Below are 22,724 nucleotides of genomic sequence, written 5' to 3' on the forward strand. Positions count from 1 at the left end.
TACTTAACAGTTTGAAGTAAGGGCTCAGCACAGTTCTGGCAAACAGTTAAGTGCTCTTTTCTAGAAATCCTGGGATAGAATATCCAAATTCTGTCACTGATGGGGTATTTGACCTTGGGTAAGGTACTTATTCTTTTTAAACTTCATTTTCCTCATTTGAAGATGGGATAAAAAAGAGTATCTGCATCATCGGTGGGTGTCCTGAGAATTAAATGAGATAATGCATATGAAGCCCTCTTTGAGGTGCTTGACACATAGAAAACTCCTAATAAATGTTAGCAATTTCAGTGAACATTAGTGTAACTTCCAGAAATTCCACCAGAACATATTGCAAAAATAGAATTTATAGCCTTACTATAGAACTATAGAAATTATACCTCTACTCAATTATAGACTAAATAAACATATGCTATTATTTCAGTTAAAATGTATGCTTTAAAAAGGAATATTGGAAAATCAAAGTGAACATATAATTAATTTATGTGAAAAATGATGTAAGAAACTGGAGATGTTTTTCCTAGAGAAGAGAAGATTAAGATAGGAGGAAGCTACCTGAAGAGTCATCATTAGAAGAAGAACGAGGCTTTGCCCTGTTTGAGCCCCAGAGTTAGAATGATGACAATAAGATAGATGTTTGCTTCCCTGAAGAAAGACTTTCTTACAGTGAGAGTTGTCCAAAGATAGGAGGGCTGTAATTTCTCAGTTCCTGAAGTTTTGTTTTGTTTTTGTTTTTTTTCCTCTTTTAAAGTCTGAAAAGTCATTTGAGGGAGAGTTGCAGAGAGGATTCAGAGATTTGAGATGAGATTTGGCTCAATGATTTTTAAAGGCCAGTCCTTTTCTGAGGTTCTGTGGTTCTGCAGCTGTTGACTTCTTTACAGTGCTTAACATTTAAAACCATTTTAAAACACTGCATTTAGTAACCTAGTCTTTTCTTTCAAATTATTTGACTGAAGCATCTCACACTAAGAATTGCATACCCCTGACCTTTAAGGGCTAGAATTTATTTCCTTCACTGCTCTTATCTGAGTTGTCTGAGTAAATGGTTTTGCAGAATCTATGCATACCAATCATACTTGAATTTCTTTTAAAATAGGGAAGTTGATAAAATGGTAAAAGAATTGTCTGGTTACAGGATTTCTAATGGCTCAGTTTTAATAGCCAGCAATGCTCCTGTCCCCAGTAATGTCAATATTAGTTAATAAGCATGCAAATATTGGGTATATGGTTCACAAACTAGTTTTTTATTGTAATGCATTCTTTGAACAATGTGTCTCATAGGAAAAATTGTGTTGACATTTGCTATCTCATTCAGCATAATATTCTGCTTCCAAGTGGTTTAATTTTTCTTTGAATTTTAGTTCATGCCTTCTGGCCTTAGAGAATTATATGTTAAGAAAAAACTCAAGGACCATCTCTTTGCTTTTATATTGATTAGTAAATAAATCAAGAGTGGCTCTGGAGGACAATGGAGAAGGCAGCCCTTCCAGCAAGTACAACCGTTTGGTGAACTTGGCCTGAAAGAAGGTGACATGATGTCAGATCTATACCAATTCATGGGTAGTAGCTAAAGTTTTGGCTATATGGTGAAAGAGTTGGAAGGAACAAGATTAGAGCTTTGCCAATAAGGAGGATTAGAGAAGAATTATGTGAGTGAATCTCTTGAAACGGACCCAGCATGTGGAAGTATTAATGTCTTATGTGAATTTTCAGGTGAACCAGATGACTCACTCTGTTGAGGTCAGTCAGCTTCTTTCCCCAGTGACCTCACTGTGTCAGTGAGCTCATAAACAATGGTCCATCATATGAAGATTACACATGCTTCAATAAAAAATTGATTGCCTCTCTCCAAGGCTGACCTGGCTCTCCTACCATGACTGAATGCCCAATCAGCCAGCAGTAGAAACCAGTAATGAGCTCTCAGTATTATAGGATATAATGAGGAGACCATCCTACCTCATGGTCGATTATATTGTGTCCCCTCCATTACAGAGTGAACAGTGTTTTGTCCTCACTGGAACAATCAATCTGGATATGGTTTATTTTCTTGGGCCACCATGCTGCTTCTGTTGGTTTAATGTCTTATTTACATCATGTTTTCTCACACAATATTGCTTTTAGTCAAGGAACTCATTTCACAGCAAAATAATTAAGGTCAGTGCTCTTGGGATTCTCTGGTATGCCACAAAACCTTTACCCAGAAGCTTATGGCATAGCAATGATATATAGAATGGATTTACTCTATCAGATGGGAAATAATACCTTTTGATCCTGGGGTGGTGTCTGAACTAGTAACTAATATATGATTCTGTTTCTCCCCAAACTAGAAACACTTAGAAACAGGAGTGAAGTGGGGGTAGTATTTCTCATTATTACACTGAAAGACCAATGCACAAAAATTTCCTTCCCAAGTCTCTTACTTTAGACCCTGCTAAATTGAAGGTCTTAGTATTCAGTGGAGAAATATTCCACCAGGGAGACAATTGAACTGGGAGTTGAGACCTTGAGACTGCCATTTGGTCTTTTGGGCTTCTCCTGACAATGGACCAGGAAGCAAAAAAAGAAAAGTTTCCTACGATTTTCTATGATGGAGCTCAGGGATTCCTCTGGAGTGCCTCATAGTATTGTAATATCCTGTGATAAAAGTTAATGGGAGACAACAGCAACCCCATAGAGTTAGAGCTACCAAGCATCAGTCCACTTTGGAATTAAGCTTTAGATTAATTCCACCAGACAAATGACCAGCTGAGAGGCTGTTTGAGTACAAAGGGAATTTGGGGGAAGAAAGTTATCAAAACCAAAGGTAATCTCAGAGGTTGCACTGCCTTTTTAAAAATTTAATTTTTAAGTTAACATACAATAAAATTGACTTTTTTTGTGTGTGCAGTTCTAAGGACTATATTGCATATACAGATTTGTGTGACCACCATCACAATCTACATACGATTTCATCACACTCACTCAAATCACCCTTGTGCCATCCTTTTGTAGTCACACTTCCTTACCACCACCCCTAATCCCTGATGATAACAGATTTGATTTCTATCATGAAAGTCCTATCTTTTTGAGAATGCTATATAAATGAAATCATACAGTATGCACGCTTTTGAGACTGGCTTCCTTTCTTCAGCATAATGCCTATGAGATTCACCATGTTATAATGCATGTCAATAGTTCATTGCTTTTTATTGCTGAATAGTAATCCCCTAGTTTTTAATATGTAGTGGATTGGTGGTAGTTCACTTTATAATTTATCTGATAGATTTCAGGATATCAAGATGGGATTGTCACTGAGCTAGAAAAGAAATGAACATGACCAAAAGATGGAAGTTTTACTGTAGGAATAAGAGTGTTTATGTATGTCAAATAGCAAGAGGGTGGACTGCCACAGAAATTGCAGTTTGACTCACCCAATCTGTCCCATTTCTAGTGTGCTTTCCTGAACCAAAGTGTAGAGATAGCTAAAACATTCCCAAGACCCCCTTGTAGCTAGATTCTATATTAAAAATAGGTTTTGCCAAGGAAATGTTCTCACATGAGACTCTGAATAAGTAAGTGAGCAACATGAGATGGCAGCTGCATGAGCGCGGATTAATTCTTCTGGCTGACATGGCAACAGGGGCATTTGATTCTGCTGCTCTAGTAGGTGTGGAGGTTTGAATGTTTTAGTCCTCAGCATCACATGTTCTGAGTGGTATATGAAGGCTGCAGTAGTTATGTGGGGTGGTAGGATATCACTCCTACCTGTATTTCACCTGGCTGCATAGATCCAAGCTTTGTTCACTGGCACTCCAAAAAATTCTGTAAGGTACCCAACACTGTGTGATAAATCCCTTTCTCCTTTAAATGGATAAAGTGGATTCTAATACCTACAACTAATCCTTTGTTTCTCAAATTGAGAATTTGGGGATTCCCCTCAAATTCATCTTTGGATAAATTTTAGAAACTATTAAATTAATTGTGTGTCTGAAATATTTGATATGAACAATTAAAATTAACTGCCCTCATTACGGTGATCACATAATGCGTTTATTCATTCAACACATATTCACTGAGTGCCTATGTTCTAGATCTGGAAATATAGCAATTAAAAGTGGAACCAAAATCTATTTTCATGGTGCTTCCATTTTAGTGAGGAGAAATAGACAAGTAAAATAGGCCACATACAAGATGATGATAGTAGGGAGAACAGTAAAGCAGGGAAAGGAGATAGAGAGTGTCAAGGACTTTAGAAAGGGTAACGAGGAAAGCCCTTACTGGGAAAATGACATTTGAGTGAAGATCCAAAGAAGGAGGAGCATTCTGGGCAGAGAGAACAGCAAATACAAAAGCTCTGAAGTACACTGAAGAAACAAGGAGGCCAGTGTGGCTGGCATGCAGGGAATGTGGTGCCTTTGGATCATAAAGTTAGGTGCAAAGGTACTAACATTTTATGCTAATGATTAGCATACAAATAATTGAGATATGTATGTATATGTGTATATAGTTCTAATTATTAACAAAATGTAAATACAAAATATAAAAACCATTAGAGAAAACTAATCTCCTGAGAAGGCACTGAAGACATACCCTCCCATCCCTTTTTGGAGAAATATTGGTGTGAATAACTTAAGAAGAGAACATTTATAAAGAGCTACAAATATACCAATAAGCATGGTCATGCTTTAGTACTCATTATGTCCTCATTGCACACCAAGCCTATAATGTAATGTCAGGTATTTCTAAACTCTAATTTGAAGCTAAGAGAGATTAGGTAATGTTCCCAAGATCACAGTCAGTAAGCAGTGGAGTTACAGTGTAAAATCCAAGTTTGTCTGACTTCACATTCTTCTTGAAATTTCCACAACCTTCCACAGTAGGTGCAACTCTATATTCAAGTGAAACATTTTCTCTTTTAATTAAAAATGTTTTATTTTAATCCTTGAAGGAAATAGAGAGCAAGGGAGATATATTCCACTGTGAAAGGCTTTCATGGACTTAGGGAAAGTAAACCAAGATACCCTAATTTAGCCTTTCTTCATATGACCTATTTTCCATTTTTGAATCTTTTTTTTTTTTGTTCCTTTGAAAATCTTCTCCATTTATCCTCTCCAGGTCCCCATTCTTCTTCCCCCACAAGTTATTTAAAATATGGTGACCACATAGATGTGTAAAATAAATAATATGACAGAATAGCTTAAGTATCATACTCTTTTTTAATACACCCAGCTTTCTTGTTTTAAAAATGGAACAAATATATATTTTCTATAAACTATTTGGAAATGTGGAAAAGTATACAGAAATGGAAAAATATAATTCATATCATATTATCCAGAAAATACCATTATTAATCATTTGGTCTGTCCTTTCAGTCTTTATTAATATGGATTTTAAAAACCTATTTAAGAACCTATTCTATGTAATAATTTGAACTATTAAATGTTTCAAAAATATAGAAAACCACAGAGGGTAATAAAACTAACTTCCTAAGTGGGTGAGCCCTAGAATCAGACTGCTTGTGTATTATGAAACACCACACTGCCTCTTGATGAGCAACTTATGCCTTTATTTTCTCGTCTGTAAAATGAGGATAATAAGAGTACCTATTTCATAGGGCTGTTTTCAGGGTGAAATGAAGTATTGCTTGTAAAGCTTTTCTAATAGTGCTGATATCTATTAAGTACTCAGTAAGTGTTAGCTATTATAATAGCTCAAGTGTTGGCTATTATAATAATTACTACCCCAAATCCCCATTGAAACAATGTTACATTTTGTCATATCTGCTTCAGATATTTCCTTCTTTCCTTCCTCCCTTTCATCCTTCTTTCCTTTCAGAAGTAGAGGTACAAGTGAAGTCACTTTTACACTAATTCCCAATCTCATTCTATTTTCTTTGTTTCTAGACAATTACTGTCCTGAAATTGGTTCAAATCCTTTGTCTGTGTTTTAAACTTTTACTATAGTGGATGTCTCAATTGTGTATAAATTTTGTCTCATGATTTTCTCCATTTAACTAAAAGCATTTTCAGAAGAATTTTTCTGTCAGACTCTTCATAAAACAATTCTTTGTGTTGGGATAATATACCATTGAATATCATTACTTACTTAACTGTTTTTCTAATATTAGATATTTAGGGCTATGAGTTTTTGTTTGTCCTGCTCGTTTGTTGCTTTCAGTTTTATATCCCATATATGAGTGAAATTATGTGGTTCTCAACTTTTTTTTTGTCTGACTTATTTTGCTTAGTATGATTATATGACGTAGCAATCTCTTTTCTGGGTATCTACCCCCCAAATTTGAAAACACTTATCTATAAAGACATATGCACCTCGATGTTCATTAGAGCACTATTTACAGTGGCCAAGACATGGAAACAACCAAAGTGTTCTTCAACAGACGATTGGATAAAGAAAATGTGGTACATATAAACAATGGACTATTACTCAGCCATAAAAAAGATGAAATACTGCCATATGAGATGACTTAAACTTTTTAAACCTTCATAGTTGATCCCAATTCTATTAGGAATTTTCTATTAAAGTACTTGTTGAAAAATTAGACTTTCAAGGTAAAGTTCTTGATCAGATAACCACAAACCATTTGAATAGTCTGCTGTTAGAGTCTAAAATAACAGGTGCAAAGGAAATGTAGAGTATCCTATGTATTTTCCTTTCTCTATAAGTCTGTGTGCTAGTTTTAATTACCTAAAGTCAAGATGTTTTCTATAGGTTATACTCTTAGGAGAAAAATTATTTATTGACAGTAGCAAATTGTCCTACTTGGGAAAATCTGTAATTGTCATTTAATCTAGGTGCCTTGACTGGGACAACCTAAATTTTCACAAGGAAAGAAACTTTTCAATCCATTAGCCATGTTGTTAGATCTCACTTCGATAACTAAAATAATAATATAATTTAACTCAAATTCTGGATGGACTAAAGAATAAAAATACATACAAAAATAAAATAATAACAAAAAAAATGATCTCGCAGAGGTACAGGTGCCTCTAAGCATAAAATGAAGAAATCACAAAAGGAAATGCTGCTATATTTGAGAACATACAAATGTCAATCTTTTATAAAAGTCACCAGAAACAAAATTAAAAGGAAGACTACAAACTGAGAAAAGTTATTTGTGACATATATGGTCAACAAAGGTGTAATACACAAAACTTATAAAGATTGCTTCTAAATTAATGAAAAAAGATGGAACTTCAATAGAAAAATGGCCTGAGAGTGCCAGTGGAATGTTCACAAACACTGACAAGAGAAGGAAATACATAGTCAATAAATATATATGAAAGATTATTCAACATTACTAATTATAAAATACATTTAAAAATACTTATAAGATAAAAATTTTCTCTTATACCCAAATGGCAAATATCTGAAGTATTATAATCTAGAATAATGTGAAATAGTACTCATAAACTTCTGGGAACAATTGATATAAAAGTTAAAAATGCACATACCATGTGATCCAATGATTTTAATTCTAGAAAGGCATCTAGAAAATTAAAAGGAGATGTGTGCATAGAATATATACTAAGGGCATTCATTCTAAAATTATTTATAAAGTTGAATACTTGAGAAACTGTAATATCCAATAGCAAATTACATAAATTCAAATAGTAGAAGGTATACATTTATTGAAGCTGTGTTGTCAGAGACTTTAATGAATTGAAAAAATATTCATGTTGCTAAGGAAAAAATTAAAGTGAGCTATAAGTTATAATTCCAGTTTTTCAGTAGACACGCATTTAAAAGACCAGGAAGGAAATTCTTCAAGACACTAATACCATTAATAATGTCATCTTTGTGCGGTGGGATCCCTAATGATTTTTATATTTTTCCTGATACTCTCCAATCTTTCCAAAATGTTTACAATAAACATCCATTACTGTTACAATCAGAACACACACTTATGAGAGAGAGGAAGAAGAAAACTTCCACGTTCCATGTGGAGATGTTTATTAAAATGATATTAGAGACAGTGCCACAGGCAAATTAAAGTCAATTTATAGTGAGTCTGTCAGGTGGATTTCTCCAGGTACTCAATTATTAGAAATTGAGTGCTCCTTTTGAACAGCAGGATAACTCATTCACTCAAAGAATTTTAGACCAAGGAGAGACACTTGAAGTCCCCTACACTGAAGATGGCATCATGTCCATTTTGTTCACTTGGTATCCACCACCCAGTTCAGTATGTTTTTGAATGAAAGAAAAAAATGAAGACTACTCCAGGCATTGTACAGATGGAAAAACTGCTTCCTCCGGAAACAAAAGGGCTTACTTGCCCAAGGTTACACATTATCTCCATGAAATAACAACAACAGCAGGAGTAATTACGGTCACTACCTTTAACAACACATACCGCATCTACTGCTTCCAGGCGCTCTTCAAGTGTTTTATGTACATCAATTTAGTTAATCCCCATAAAAACCCTATGGGTTAGGTCTTGTCATGATTTTCATCAAATAAGAAAACTGAGTTATGAACAGCATCTATATTTCATTCCCCTTTCTTCCCCGCCATTTCACGCAAAGCCTAATCACCTAAAAATTCGATCTGACGCTAGCTAGCTTGGATCCTTAGGGATGTTTCTAGGGAGCATCTGTGTGTTTACACGGGCAGTAGGGAGATTTTAAAGACCCGCCGCCGGAAAACATTGTCTTGCTGTCCTGTATTTCACTCTGGCTTCATCCCTGGAGCGCCCCTCCTGGTGGGCCACGGGGCCTGGGGATCAGAAACACTACCAAAGGATACCGGCCTTTCCCATCCTCTACAGCGTAATGAGGCTCCCGCCTCCGGCCGCCGCGAAGCCCCTCAGGACCCGCTCGGCTGGGCCACAGCCCCGGCCCGCGCCACCTGCTCCCCGGCACCCGCGTCCCCGCCCTGCGTCCCGCCCCCGCGCCGCGCCCGCGCCCCGCGGTCCCTCCCTCCGGCGTGACGGGAGCACCGGCGCCAGCTGCCCCGGCCGCGAGCGCCGCGGAGCTGTCAGCGGGCGGACGGGCAGGGGGCGAGCGAGCGGCGAGTGGAGCGCGCAGCCCTCGCGGCCCGGGAGCCAGAGCGCGCCCACCCGGGGAGGCTGCCTTTCTGCCGGCAGGGACAGAGATGCTGCCCCGCGCTCGGGCGCCGGCGCGCGGGAGGGGCCGGGGGCTGCCAGGGGCTTCCCGCCGCCGGCTCCCGCTGTCCTGGAGCCCCGCCTGGCTGTGCTGCTGGGCGCTCGCCGGCTGCCAGGCGGCCTGGGCTGGAAACCTGCCCTCCTCCAGCCGCCCGCTTCCTCCTTGCCAGGAGGTGAGCCGCACCTGGTCCTTCACCTGGAGTTAGCGGGGGAGGGGGAAGGGGGAGCGGAAGATAAGGGGTGAGGTTTGCGCCTTTTACTGTTCTCCGCCGTCTCCTCTTTCCTTCCTGGGGTTTTCGTTTGTTTCAAGGGATGAAGTTACCCGCCCCGGGAACCTGGCCGACAGAGGGTGTGTGGCTTTGCTGTCTTTCGGGTGATGCTTTTCTGTTCGCGCTCCTGTGTTTTGAGGGCTCTGAAGGACTTTGCGGCGCCCTTTTTGGAGTGCCAGGCTTGAGTGCCAGGCTTGAGCACCTGGGGCTGAGGGAGAGCTTTCAGCAGGGGGAGGAGACTGGGGAAGCCCCGCCAGTGGGATTTGGAGACCCGTCTCATCACAGCTTTTCCAGAGAGCCAGATAACTGCCACAGAGGGTTTCCCGCTCCTCCCCTCTTCCCACTTTCTCCATTCCCGTCTCTACAAACCCCTTCTTTCGACTCCCTTGCGCTCAACTTCCTGATAAGGCCCTGGAGACAGGCTAAGCTAGTGTGTGTTGTCACTTGGCATCTTTCTGGGAAAATATGGATATGAATTAGGAAGAAAAAGGAGTGTGTACTTAGGGAAGAGGCGGGTTGGTGATCTAGAAAATTAGAAAAGACGGTGAATATGCTCCTTTTGGGAGGTGTTCATCACCTGGCTGAAGGATTGCCACTGTGTATTTTATTGTTTGAGATTATTGTTGGCATACAGCCAAGAAGGATAAATTATGGGCGATGAGATTTTTCTCCTGCTTTTAGGGGAACTGAACTTGTGCCAAAAATTTACAGGGGTATCACTGGTACTTGTTTTGGGTGTTTATCTTTCCCTTTAGTGTTCCAGAAAGTGCATCTTCTTAATGAAAATCAATGAGGAGAAGGAAGCAACATTCTGACCTACTTTGAGTGATTATGTCAGGGAGGATATGAGGAGTGAATACTGTTTTTAGGAAGATTGCTAGGAATCAGGGTGATGGGTCATTTTAATTTATGTAGCAAAAATAGGCTTAGCTAATAGCCCCTCTGGGAAGAAAGGCCAGACCTTGTTTCTTTGTGTATGATGCTGTCACTTTTGAGTTTTACCCAGGCTTGAATTATAGGATATCTGTGTTCTAGATATCATCCATCATCCATGGATTTCATCTTCCTCTCTCATAGAACGAGTCCAGGGAAGACTGAAATGAAAGAGAATAGATCAAAGACATATGTATAAGCACACAGTAGTGTTGAAATTGGGGAAATCAGGGCAAGATCTCAACAAACAGCTGTATTTAATTCCAGAATTTATTAGTATATTCTTTATATTTTTCAACTTTACCTATCACCTGGGAATAATTCATTCTTCCAGGTTTCTGTAGAAAGCTGATGCTTGGACATTCTCAGACTGAACAGTTGCAATAGGACAGACTTGAAACCCTGCCTTCAGCCTTCAGCCCCAAAAGGCAGAACATATTTCTTTTCTAAAGTGAAAAGTCTTAAGCTTCTTATAACATCAGTTCTTAGTAATGAAGAATCTTCTTGAAATGGGTGAAAGTCAGAGACGTTGGGGGCGATGCTTTTGGGTACCATGACTAGGCTGATCCTTTTGATGAGCACATGTTCTACACAAGTACACCTAGAAAGAATGGAGTAAGAGGCTGCAACCTAAGACAGAAATGAGAGGCATAAAGAAGACAGTGGTTCAATTAATCCCAGCTCTTTGTTGCACTTTTAGAAATTGCATGTTTCTCAATCTATTGAGGTCTAAAGTTTGTATTTTCCTCTGCAAATGGGAATAAATAAAATATATAGGAGGATGTTACTGAGCTTTCCTGGAGTTGGCTGTGTTTTTAGAAATGTTGATGCAAGAATCCATTTATATTCTTCCTGGAGACTGACAAACAGTTGTAAGATGATTGACTGGGAGTTAGAGGTTCCTTTGGAAATGATTCTTGGCATCTGGTCTAACCAGCTGAGCTAATTTGTAGAACTGATCATTGTTTCTCTCTGACATTGTTTTTAAGAGGAAAGTGAGAGAGAAGGGTAGTTGTTTTTCCGGCGTCGAGGATAAGGATCTGCTGTGCTTATGGGTAGGAAGATATAGCTTTGGAAATGTGGGCCAAACTCCTGTGAACAAAGTCAAAGCTAAAGTAACTATTTTGTGTCCACTCCTACCCCTTTTATTTCTTTCCACTCTTTATTAACAGAAAAGGAAGCGAATGCTGCCTATAATGGATGGTACCATGTAGTGGAGAGGAGAGAGAGAGCAGTTAAAGTGAGGGTGTCTGAGTATGGGAACTAAAGCCAACTCAGTAATATGAGAGAATGTTGAAGCAGAGTATGGAAAAACCTGCAGGTAATTCTAAACCTCATTCCCCCCAGTAGTTTGAGTCTTTTCTTACTTATCAGTGTTTTCAGAAAAGTAGTCACGTTTAACTAAGTTACATAGACTCTCATTTTCTTGTCTAATTTTAGAGGAAAGCAATGAAAGGAAAAGGATGAGAAGCATAGAAAATTGGCCTGGGAGTAATCTAGTTATGATTGTCAGAGTTCAGAAAAAAAGGCCCTTCAGAACGACAACTGGGTTTTGGGTAAAGTTTCACTTAGATATTTGCAGAGGATTGGACTCTGGGGTAAAACTCATAAAATACAGCTTCTTTTGTCAAAGTCATTGGATTATGGTGTTGAAAAGGGGAGGAAAATGATTACTTTAGAATGCTCCACTGGTGATCAAATCAGCAGGGTAAAAGCATAAGCACAAATAGGAAGGCTATAGTTTGGGAGACAGAAATAAAAATAAAATCAATGTGCCAGCAGTTGAAGGACAATAGGATGTGACTTTGATAAATAATGTTTAAAGAAAAAATATATGATGGCTGAACATATGAAAGTAAAGAATTAATATTCCTCAAACTTTTTTTATGGGGGAACTTAAAAAGGATAGGTATCATCAGGGTTTCTTGACATCTGTTTTTAACTTGTAAAATGATAGTAATAAAAACTGACCTGCCTATTGTTATTTTGAGAATGAGGTGAGATTGCTATAAATTAAAGGAAAAAAAATCTATAAATTCGAGAGTTGATTATTGCTGGATGAGTAGACCTAGATCCTGATATTTCAGGAAGGGTCTACAGTGAGACTTGAAAGGGTCAGAGGTTAGGCTTACCCAAGAATTGATTAGAATGGAATTTTTGACTCTTTGAATTCTAGGACTTAATGGGGTTGCCCCTAGGAAAAAAAGATAAAGGTCCCCAGATGATTCAGAGTTGGAGTAGGTATTAGAAGATAGAATACATGAGAATAGAAAGAACAGAACTAAGTGCATTATGTATGCATTATTTAAATTTGGAAAATTAAATTACAGCATAGCTTGATTCTTAGTTCACTGCTCTAAAATCCTACTTAATGCAATTCTGTCGGTCTCTCTGAAACTTAAGTGAATGATGATTTTTTGGCAACAGTTTTTATTCCACAAACATTTATTGAGCTTTTACTATGTGCCAGGTGAAATATCAGGTGATTTGAAATTACTAATTAAAAAAATAAACTCTAATTGGGTAAGGAAGAGACAGATATGTAAACAAACAATTGCAGTGAAGTGATTTGGTCATGAGAGAAGAAAGGGGCAGTCAGATACAGTGGTGAGGGTCAGAAAAGGCCTGATAGAGGAAGTGAATGAGACTTGAAAGATGAGTAGGAATATGCCAAACAGACAAGGGTCAGATGTGAGTGTGGGCTAGTTTGGGGAAATGACATTTCTGCTGTAGAGCACATTGAAATAGGGTAGAAATACAAATAATTGATTATAATTAGAGTACGCTGTGCTATGAGGAGCTTAATGAAAGAGGAGTCTGAGAGGAAAGCAGAAGCCTGATTATAGGGGACTGTATATATTATGCTAAAAGCTGGTCCTCCTTTGCTAGGTGATGGGGAGCAATAGAAGAATTTAAAATCAGGAGTAATAAAATATGCTTTAGTTTGGCAACAATATGGAGGCCACATTGGAGGGATAGGAAATAGAGGTAAGACCTGCTAGGAGCAATTGTGATAGTTCAGCTAAAGGGTGACAGACTCAATGAATAGCAATGAAAATGGTAAAGAGTGCAAGATGTTAGAAGATAGAATTGACAGTTGATGTGCGGGTGAGAGAATGAAAGGTTCTGGTTTGATTAGAGGATGATGCCTCTAACCTCCATGAAGATGAATGTGAGGAAGAGATACGGAGCTTGTTTTTGGAGAGTTTGGCTTTCAGAGAGTTTTTAAGTAGGCAGTTGTGTCTTAGGCCGTGTTGCTCAGGGGCCTGGTCTGGGATGGTGTGGAAATATGAGAAGCACTTGAAGGAATGAAAGGCATTGTTGAAACTGCTGGATTGGATGAGATCATTCAGAGAGTGAGAACAAAGAAGATGAAAGATAGGACTAGGGTTTTACTAACATTAGAGGGGGCAGAAATGAAGGTTTCCACAAAAGAGACATGTAAGTAATGGCTAGTATAAGGGAAATGTGACAGCATAGAGTTATGAGGAAAGGGAGAAACGCCTTTGAAGAAGAAAAGGATTGTGGTTTCAGTTGCCCAAAGAAATTCAAATAAAATAAAACTGAAAAGAGAAGATTGAATTTGACAGTTTGGTCACTGGTGCTCAATGCCAGAGTGGTTCATGTGGTGTGTTAGAGATGGGTTGAGTGTTAACTGGGAGGTGAGGCAGAGGTGATAGAATAGAATTTTATTACGTAGCCTTCCTAGATTTTATAAGAGATCAAGTCTTCCAAGTCCACATAAATCAGAAAACTTATAAATGACCTTATCGTCTTAGCAGGCTTTGATAGGTACAGTTGAAAACTGTCCTTTCTGCAGGAAGAATCTGAATGTCATGGGCTGTGGATGAGGGTGTCAGATTCTAAAGCCACACTGTTACTGGAGGAGTTAGGACTCAACTTCTGTTTTTAAGCAGTTAACATCTTGCCTGCAGTGCTTGTGGAGGTGAATTTTCCATTTCGTTCTTATGCTCAGAGCCATTTCTCATGTTTTAGGCAAATGTGAGCAAGTATTCACACCATCAATATTTACAATGTAAAACTAAGAGTTGACAGATCTGTGAAGTGTCATATTTTAGCACAAGGGATGGAAATAGCAGAGTGTAGTATAGAGTGGCACGTTTTCCTGTCTTAGTGTATTCTTCAGCAGTGTCTTGGATCTTACAATAATTCTTTATTGTTAGAAAACACCAGTCAAATTTTGGTTGTCTTTTCCTTTCCCCTGAAGGAAATACTTGTCCTTTTTGGTCTTTTTAAATCTAAGTTATACATAACATTTCAATATTAATTCCCATCTTTATTGTATACTTAGGTACCAGTTAGTAGCAGTAAAATGATGAATAAAGCATATGGCCCCTGCCCACAGAGTTTTTTTTAATCTCATGGGAGCAGAATCAAAACAATGCCACATATCACATAGTTACATTTGCCATACTGCTATGATGGAAAATGACTGTGCAGTGGAAGTGTATAGCTTTTCTATTATGGCGGTGGTAGTGGGGGAAGCGGGTGGTCCCGAGGGAAAGACATTTAAGCTAAGACCCAAAGGATGAGTAGGAGTTTGTCGAATGAAGTAATGAATGGGTAATGGTGATAGAACATCTCAGAGAAAGCCTTCTGGCCTAGATCAATTGCCATACCTCCTTTAACTCTTCCTGGAGTATTAAACACCAGTGATCTTTTCTCTGGATTCATCTCAGCCATTATTTACTCTTAGGCGTGCATATGCTGTTTGACAAATATTTTGCACACACAGGGCCACCCTGTATAGATGGGCCAGTTGTACCCTGTACAGGGCACCCAGCTGTGGAAGCATGTAATAGCTAGGATCCATCCAGTGGTCAGTGTGCCCAGCCAGCTGCCCTGGCACAGGACTGCATTCATCCAGAAGAAAGAGTTTCTTTTTTCCTATTCATATACCCAGAGGGAGCACCATTTTCTAAGTCATACAAAGGTGCCATATGTTTTACTAGAGGCTCTAAACACTTACAATCCAAGTACACGATTAGCTTACCGAGGGCATGAGTTTCATCATCTTATTCAGCAAACAGTGATTAAATATCTTTTTGTTTAAGGAACGTTAGGAGTTTTAGAAGCGATTTAGATATAAGTCCTCTTCTCTGGGAGCATTAATCACTGCCTTGAAAACACTGTATAGTAGAGTGGATGGCTTCCACTTTTTCAGTTATAAAAAGGAAGTGATCTTTATAATGTATTTAATCCTAATTGACATCTTCTCTCAGTTGTACCAGATTTAGGACTCTGAAATAAAAACCCAGTGATCAGAATATACTGAAGTTTATTTTCAACTCAGTTTACAGATCTGGAGTTCAAGATGTCACTTATTACTTATTCAAAGCTTCTTTTCTATAGGCTTTTTTTTCTCTAGGTCAGTGGTTCTCAAAGTGTGATCCTAGGATTAGCAGTGTCAACATTACCTAGGAACTTAGAAATACAAGTTCTTGGGCCCTGCACACATCCCACTAAGTCAGAAACCTGACTGTGTTATAACCAGCTCTCCAGGGATTAGACGCTCCCTGAAGTTGGAGAACCACTGCCTAGGTATAAAGTGAGGAATACAATTTAGTTATCTGAAATCCCGGAACCTGGATTTCATTTTTTCGTTGTGAAAATTTCTTCACCTGTAACCCTTACTTCCTACTTCTGCAGGGCATCTTAGACACTCTTAAAATAATTACACCAAGTACTACAAGCTCCTCTCAATACTTTGAAGTGCATCAGCAAGCATTTCTAAACTATTTTCTCTACACCAGGTACTAGGCAAGATACCGATGACAGAATGCAAAGGATATTGTCATCCTTCTCTAAAAGCTTATATCCTGATGGAAGAAGCAAGCATGGAAATTACTAAGTACCTCTCTCTGAGATAAACATTAAAATAGAAAAATATGGTAATATTAAGAGGTAATGGTAAAATGGTAAAAACATAGTAATAATAATATAAACCTTCTTGGTAAATGTTTCCTGATGTTTGTTACTTATGGGAAAAGAGTGTTGATTACATTTTGCAAAGTCTCTTCTTGTTATAGTAGAAATAGTACCCAGGGTAATCAGAAACTTATTCAAATCTGAGCACTGCCACTGGTTTGTGTGACCTTGAGCAAATCAACCTCTTTGAGTCTTTCTGTCTGCAAATGGAGATAGTAACTTCTACCTTATCCACATTATAGAGTTGCTGTGAGTGGTCAAGCTAATGCATTAAAAAATGCTTTATAAATTTTAATGCAATACTAGTTATTAGTTATTATTCTTGTATAAGTTAAGAACAGTGTTCCTAAGGAGACGGAAGTGTGAAAGGACTGGGATGTGGATAGGAAAATTTGTTTACTTATAATAGTATTTTATAGGAGTATTATTTCTAATTATGAAAGTTGTGCATTGTGAAAATTTTAGGAAAAGAAGGTATAAGAAAAATATCAGCTCTAAGTCTTCTACTTAGTGATATCTAGTATTAATGTTTTAGCACATTTCCTACACATATATATATATATTTCCTTTTTAAAAGCTGAAAATGAGCTCATATTGTATGTAGAAGTTATAACTTTTCCTCTCTTGTTATAAGCATTTCCAAATGACATTAACACTTATTTACAAATATTTTAATATGTAACATATTGCGAAATATAGCATCATTTGAATGTCTGCCATTGTTTACTTATGAGCCATTTGCCAAATCCAGCTATCATCACTCACGTTTACCTGCCTCATCAGAAACATCAGGCCCAACTGATTGCTCTGTCACCACTGAAATGTTTACTTGGCTTCAAGCACTCCTCGCGATCCTCTATTTTTCTATTTTTCTATTTTTCTATTTTAATGTTTACTCCACTGCGATCCTCTTGGTCTTTTCAGGTTTCTCCTCGTCACCCTAACTTCTTTACATTGGGGCATTCCAGGCCCTAATCCTTGGGCTTCTTGTCTTTTTTGTCATCCTTGAACTCTTGGTGATGTCATCCAGTGTCTTGGCTTTAGATACCACCTACACACGGACAGCTCTCAACTCTATATATCTCTTGGTCAACACTGAAAATTGTTATTTATTAATCGTTACTAAATTGATGTTGGAAAATGCTATCTCATTGGTGTAGTTTACATTTCTTTAATCACTACTGAGGGTCAATATTTTTCATGTCACTTAGCTTTTTGTATTTCATTTTTTTGTGGAATTTTCTGTTTAGGTGTTTTATCACTTTCTTTACATATATGAGCTCTTCATATAGTATGGATAAGTTTTATATATAGCGAAAATATATTTCTCTAGATTTGTTTTTGTCTACATGTTTTGAGACAAAATAAATACTCAGAGAAAGCAATTATTTAGATAGTAAAAATTATATGGAATTACTTCCCTTGCATCAAAATAGGAATAAATTTTAACTTTTAAAAACTGATGTTTGGTACATAGTATCTTATTAAATTCCTACATTATATGAAGTTTTTCATGTGTTTGGCTGCAAAGTGAACAAGAATTCTTGGGCTTGGATTGACAGTCCTTGTTCTAAGAATGTATTTTTGAAATTTCAAGACAGCCTTACTTAATTCTGCTACTTTTCAGTGGCCATTCACATGTTTGTTTAGCTAGCATTTAATGATTTCATATCATTCATTTTTCTCATAGGAAAATGAATAATATATAAGTCTGTGATTATAGTACAGATGAGTTAAATGCTGTAATGGAGTTATGCACGGGGTTATCTAGAAGTACAGAGAAGGGGCAACTAAATCAGTCTAAGGAGACGTAGTCTCAAAGAAAGTGCTGTTTGAGCTGAGTTTTGAAAGATTTCTAGAACTGCTTTACAGGATACACAGAGGCCAGCATATCTCAGTCAAAGAAAGTAGGTTGTATAACTGCACAGAGGGATTAAATCACATGACAGTTCACTCAAGGGCTAAAGTGAAGGCACATGGGAAGGAGTGGCAAGAGATAACTAGATTATGAAGAAGGCAGAGATTGAGGGTCTTGTGAGGAAAGCTGTGGGGAGCCATTGACATCAAATTAGACATTATCTGTTCGTGAGTGGTGGAAGATAAAAGGGGCATCATATTGGAGGCAGGAATATCAGTTAGGAGACTATTGCCCCTCTCATGAGGAGAAAAATGAAGAGCTAAGCAAATGACTGAATGATGGGAGAGGTGAGGAGATGGATTTGACAGCTGAGTGATATATTTCGGTGTACCACAGTTTCTGGGTTGTTCACCTTGGACTACTGGGTAGATGCTCTGCCTTTCATTGAGACTGAAAATTTAGGAGGAGGAGGAAGTGGCTGGAAGAAAGAGGGTGAGTTCATCATTGGCATCCTTAGTTTATAGTGCCCAAGGGACATTCAAACAGTACTCTCCTAGAGACAGTTCGATGTGTGGAAGTGTAACCAAGAGATAACTTGGGAGCCATGAGCACATATGAGGTAATTGAAGCCATTGGTATTGATGAAGTCACTTAGGCACTGAACACATAGCAAGAGCAGTGGGTTGAGCAGAGAGCTCAGGGAAATGCCAGTATTTAAGAAGCAAGCAGAATGAGAAGTGATTTGAGAATGAAACTGAAAAGGCACAGCCAGGAGAGTGATAGCACAGAAACTGGCTGAGGGTAAATGGGGTAGGTGACCAGTCAATCTGGAATATGATGCAGACATGTAATTCTTGTTGTTTGGGAAGGCATTCGAAATATCATATTCTTGTGGAGAAGATGCAGAAGTATAGGCTGAACGATGGTATAACTAGGCAGATTCTTGGCTATTTATACAAATGTACTCTCATGTTATTAATTTAAGGAATTGATGCAAAGCTGGAAGAAGGTGTCCAGTGTAATACCTTTGGTCATAGTATCTAATCTCTGTCTTGTTACTATTTTACTTTTACTATTTTAATAAATGCTTTGGTTTTGAGAAGACTTAACCAAATTTTGTGAAGTCAGAAAGCTGGGCAAGGTGCCTAATGAGTTGGAAAGAAGAACTGGGATTCAAATGATGTTCAAAGGCTACAATAATGGGCAAACATAATTGTTTTAAATATAGACTGTCCTTTTTGGTTTTGAAATTTAGATGTTCAAGCATAGGATGTGGAAATCTTGCTTAAAAGTATTTTTAAATCCACAGATGTCATGTGGCTGCTAAAAGCAATGATGGGGTGAGGTGATTTCTTAGGCCTTATTAATATGAATAGAGCAGTTGGCTCATAGAAGGTAACATTTAACTTAGGTTATTAATTCAACTTAGGTGCAATATTTGACGAGAGACACTGAAATAGAGAGATGTTGGCTTGAGGTATGAATTAGGAAGATGATCTATTTGAGAAGTGTGTCCAAATAATTGAGGACTGGTCAAAGGAATTGAGGATGTTTAGCTCAGAGAAGACATAAGGAGGCCATGATAGTGAGCTTCACATGTTAAGTGCAGTCATGTATAAGAGGTGCTGGTATAATGTTCATTTAGAGATCAAGATTAGGATTGTGGGTAATAGAGGAAAGCAGAATTTAGTTCATCCAAGAAGATGTTTTATGTCTATATAGCCATGCACTGTTTCTTTGAACTCTGAAAGTTGTAGAGTTCCTGTTTTGGACAAACTGTTGGTCTGGGTCATATCTATGGGTACCATGAGTTCTGGTTTACTGCACTGTGCCTATATTACTGTGGTGGATTTAAGAGGATGTTCAATAAATGTATATATACATTTTTACTGTAACAGGTGAGAAGAGAAGTTTATCCTTGGTGCTTTAGTACTAGGACACATTATTTCTTAATGTCTCATCCTTGGCACTGTATTTTAAGATTGCTACAGCATAAACATAAAACAGTGCCCTTTGATGTTTAATCTAACACCCTTAAAAGAGAGTGGAAAGAACTGGCCATTTGAAATGTAAGTTTAATGCAGACTTCTATGTAATAATTCTTTGGCATATCAGTAATGCATACTAGGTGACAATTTGAACCAAAATAACAGTTAGATGCTTAATCAGAACTGATTTTGGTATGCTAGGGAAGTACTTCCCTATCTAAAGAGCAGACAAATATTAACATTTTTTGCTCATTTTTTTATGATTTCATCTTTTACATTTGACCTTTTAAAAATTAAAAGCAATATATGTGCATTTGAGTAAAATGAAGCAATAAAAACACCTGTAATCTCACTAAATAAGCACCTATAATCCCACCAAATAACCCCACTCTTAACATCTTTGCATTTGTAATAGGAATAATAAATAAAAAGAACAATATCCAAGTACAATTTTAAGGCATTTCATGTATCGACTCACTCATCGTCCTAAGGAGCTCAGTCCTAATATTTCCAGTGTGGTTAAGGTTAAATACCTTGCGAGCCCGGCTGCTGCCCCAGTGTCTACTCTCGTAACTGTTAGGCTATACTGCCTCTGTCATATATATCAAGTATCTTTACATATATTTCATTATGAATATACATGCATGTTTACAGAATGGGAATATTCTGTCTGTACAGCTTAGTAATATACTATTTTTAATATTTAATAATGTTCTGTGAATTTATTCCCATATTTTGACTACTCTAGAATTTTATTCTGTGCTTGATGTAAGGTAAGCCTTTGACTTTATTTTCTGAATAGCCAGTTTTAAAAAATAGTATTTTGAACAATCCATAATTCATTCTTCCTCCATTGATTTGTTTCTATACCATCTACTGTGGGGGTGTATAGTATGTATATGTGTGTGTGTGTGTGTGTATACACATACATATATATGTATATATATATATAAAATACATAAAACCTATTGTTTTATATAATATATAGTATATTATATATATATACACACAAACATTGATTTATTTTTGGGCTACTTTCTAAACTATTGATTTTTATTGTACCCAAATTGCACACAGAGTTTCATAATTTTCTTTCATTCAGAGATTTTTTTTTTAGCTCTTCTCACTCCATTTAGTCTTCTTGTTCAACTTTATAAAAATTAAAAAATCTCAGGAATTTTATCTTGAATTCTATTAAATCTCTTCATTTATTTGGAAAAAATATACTCTTTATAGTATTATCTTCACATTTGAAGGCAGTCTACTTCAGTGTTTGAGGCACTCTGTTTCTCACTTGTACAGTCTTTGTATTCCTAAGTACTTTTTGTTACTGTTTTCTGTGATAGAAAATTTTACCCTTTTACCAGTTTACCTTTTAATTGATTTTTTCCTTGATATTTGAAAAACCATTGGTTTTTGGAAATTAATGTATATCTAGTCTATTATAGAGCAGTCTTATTAATTCTTCGATTTTCTTGATAACAAGTATCATTTTTTGAGTAAATGTGTAAAAAACTTTACTTATATTAACATTAATCCTAACAGCAATCCATACCTCTGCTTTTAGAGATGAGGAAACTAAAGCTCAAAGGCAATTAATAACTTGCAAAAGATGCAAAGTTAGTGAGCCATAGCCTGGGATATATTTGTCTCCAGAGACTGCACGTTCCACCGAACCCCACTGCCTCCCACTCTGCCTGCACAGAACTGGTCTATACTTTCAGCTCTCTACGGCTGCTTCTAAGAGGCTGTGTATTAAACTTTATTAAGTTCACCAAGCAGCTACTTATAATTTTTTTCTCTTTTTGTCAATTATTTTTATATTATTCCTTTTTCTCAACAGAGTATTCCTTTTCTCACATGTTTCAGAAACCTGTCATTTTCTCTAAGGTTGACATTAGTGTTCCACATGTTTTAACAAGGAGATCTCTCTGTGCTGCTCTGTGTTACCTACATACAGGTATGTGGGTGGCTGTGACCACTGGTCTTCTCTCGAAGATGTAGTGTCTGTGCAGAGTCCCTTGTCCAATTTCTGTTGTCTGGCAAATTTTCTTCCCATGCTGTACTCATCAACCAAGGGGACCTCATTCTGTCTTTATTAGATCTTGATTAAGAGAATTTATTTCTTTTTAGAAAAATTTGTTTTAGAATTTTAAAGAAGCAGAGCTGTTTGTGGTTCTTCAGGGTAAGCAGCACATGACATGACAGGTACTGGGCTTAAGGCATGTTCTGCCTCTGTTTTGACCAGTGCAGTTCTGGGATTAAAGGATGGAGATGAAGAGAGAAACTGAGTGAGGGGTGTTAGTCCAGAAGCCTATAAAACTTTAAAAATGAAAGGTCAAACCCTGTTGGAAAAAGTATATCCAAGACAGTTCTGAATAAAAATGGAAGGACCACATTTCTGTCATTTTACCACAATTATTTTAATGTTTTTTTCTTCCTTATTCTTCTTTGAAGACTTATATCACCGTTATATGGGCCATGCATTGTTCTAAATGTTTTAGATATATTAACCTATTTTAAAACAATCATTTATTATTAGTCCATTCATTATTCATATGTAAATGATATTGCTTTGAAGTGTTATTCAGATACTTTATGGAAAGGTTAAACAATTGCCTCAATCT

At 37.3% G+C, this 22,724-nt stretch overlaps 1 protein-coding gene across 2 annotated transcripts in view; it reads left to right on the top strand.

Annotated features, from left to right (window-relative positions):
* The window catches only part of ELAPOR2 (endosome-lysosome associated apoptosis and autophagy regulator family member 2), a 299,011-nt gene that overhangs the window by 136,323 nt on the left and 139,964 nt on the right, over positions 1–22,724 (top strand). The window contains exon 1 of one of the 2 annotated variants that reach the window (XM_039878220.1): positions 8,953–9,273. The exons of the other annotated variant lie outside the window; for it this stretch is intronic. Within the exon in view, the coding sequence (XP_039734154.1) occupies positions 9,091–9,273 (183 nt within the window). The 5' untranslated portion in view covers positions 8,953–9,090. Of the gene's footprint in view, positions 1–8,952; positions 9,274–22,724 lie in introns of those variants that run through there. 2 annotated transcript variants of the gene reach the window in all.

Source organism: Pteropus medius, unplaced genomic scaffold, assembly GCF_902729225.1.
Source record: "Pteropus medius unplaced genomic scaffold, Ma_sr-lr_union100, whole genome shotgun sequence".
Lineage (NCBI taxonomy): Eukaryota > Metazoa > Chordata > Mammalia > Chiroptera > Pteropodidae > Pteropus > Pteropus medius.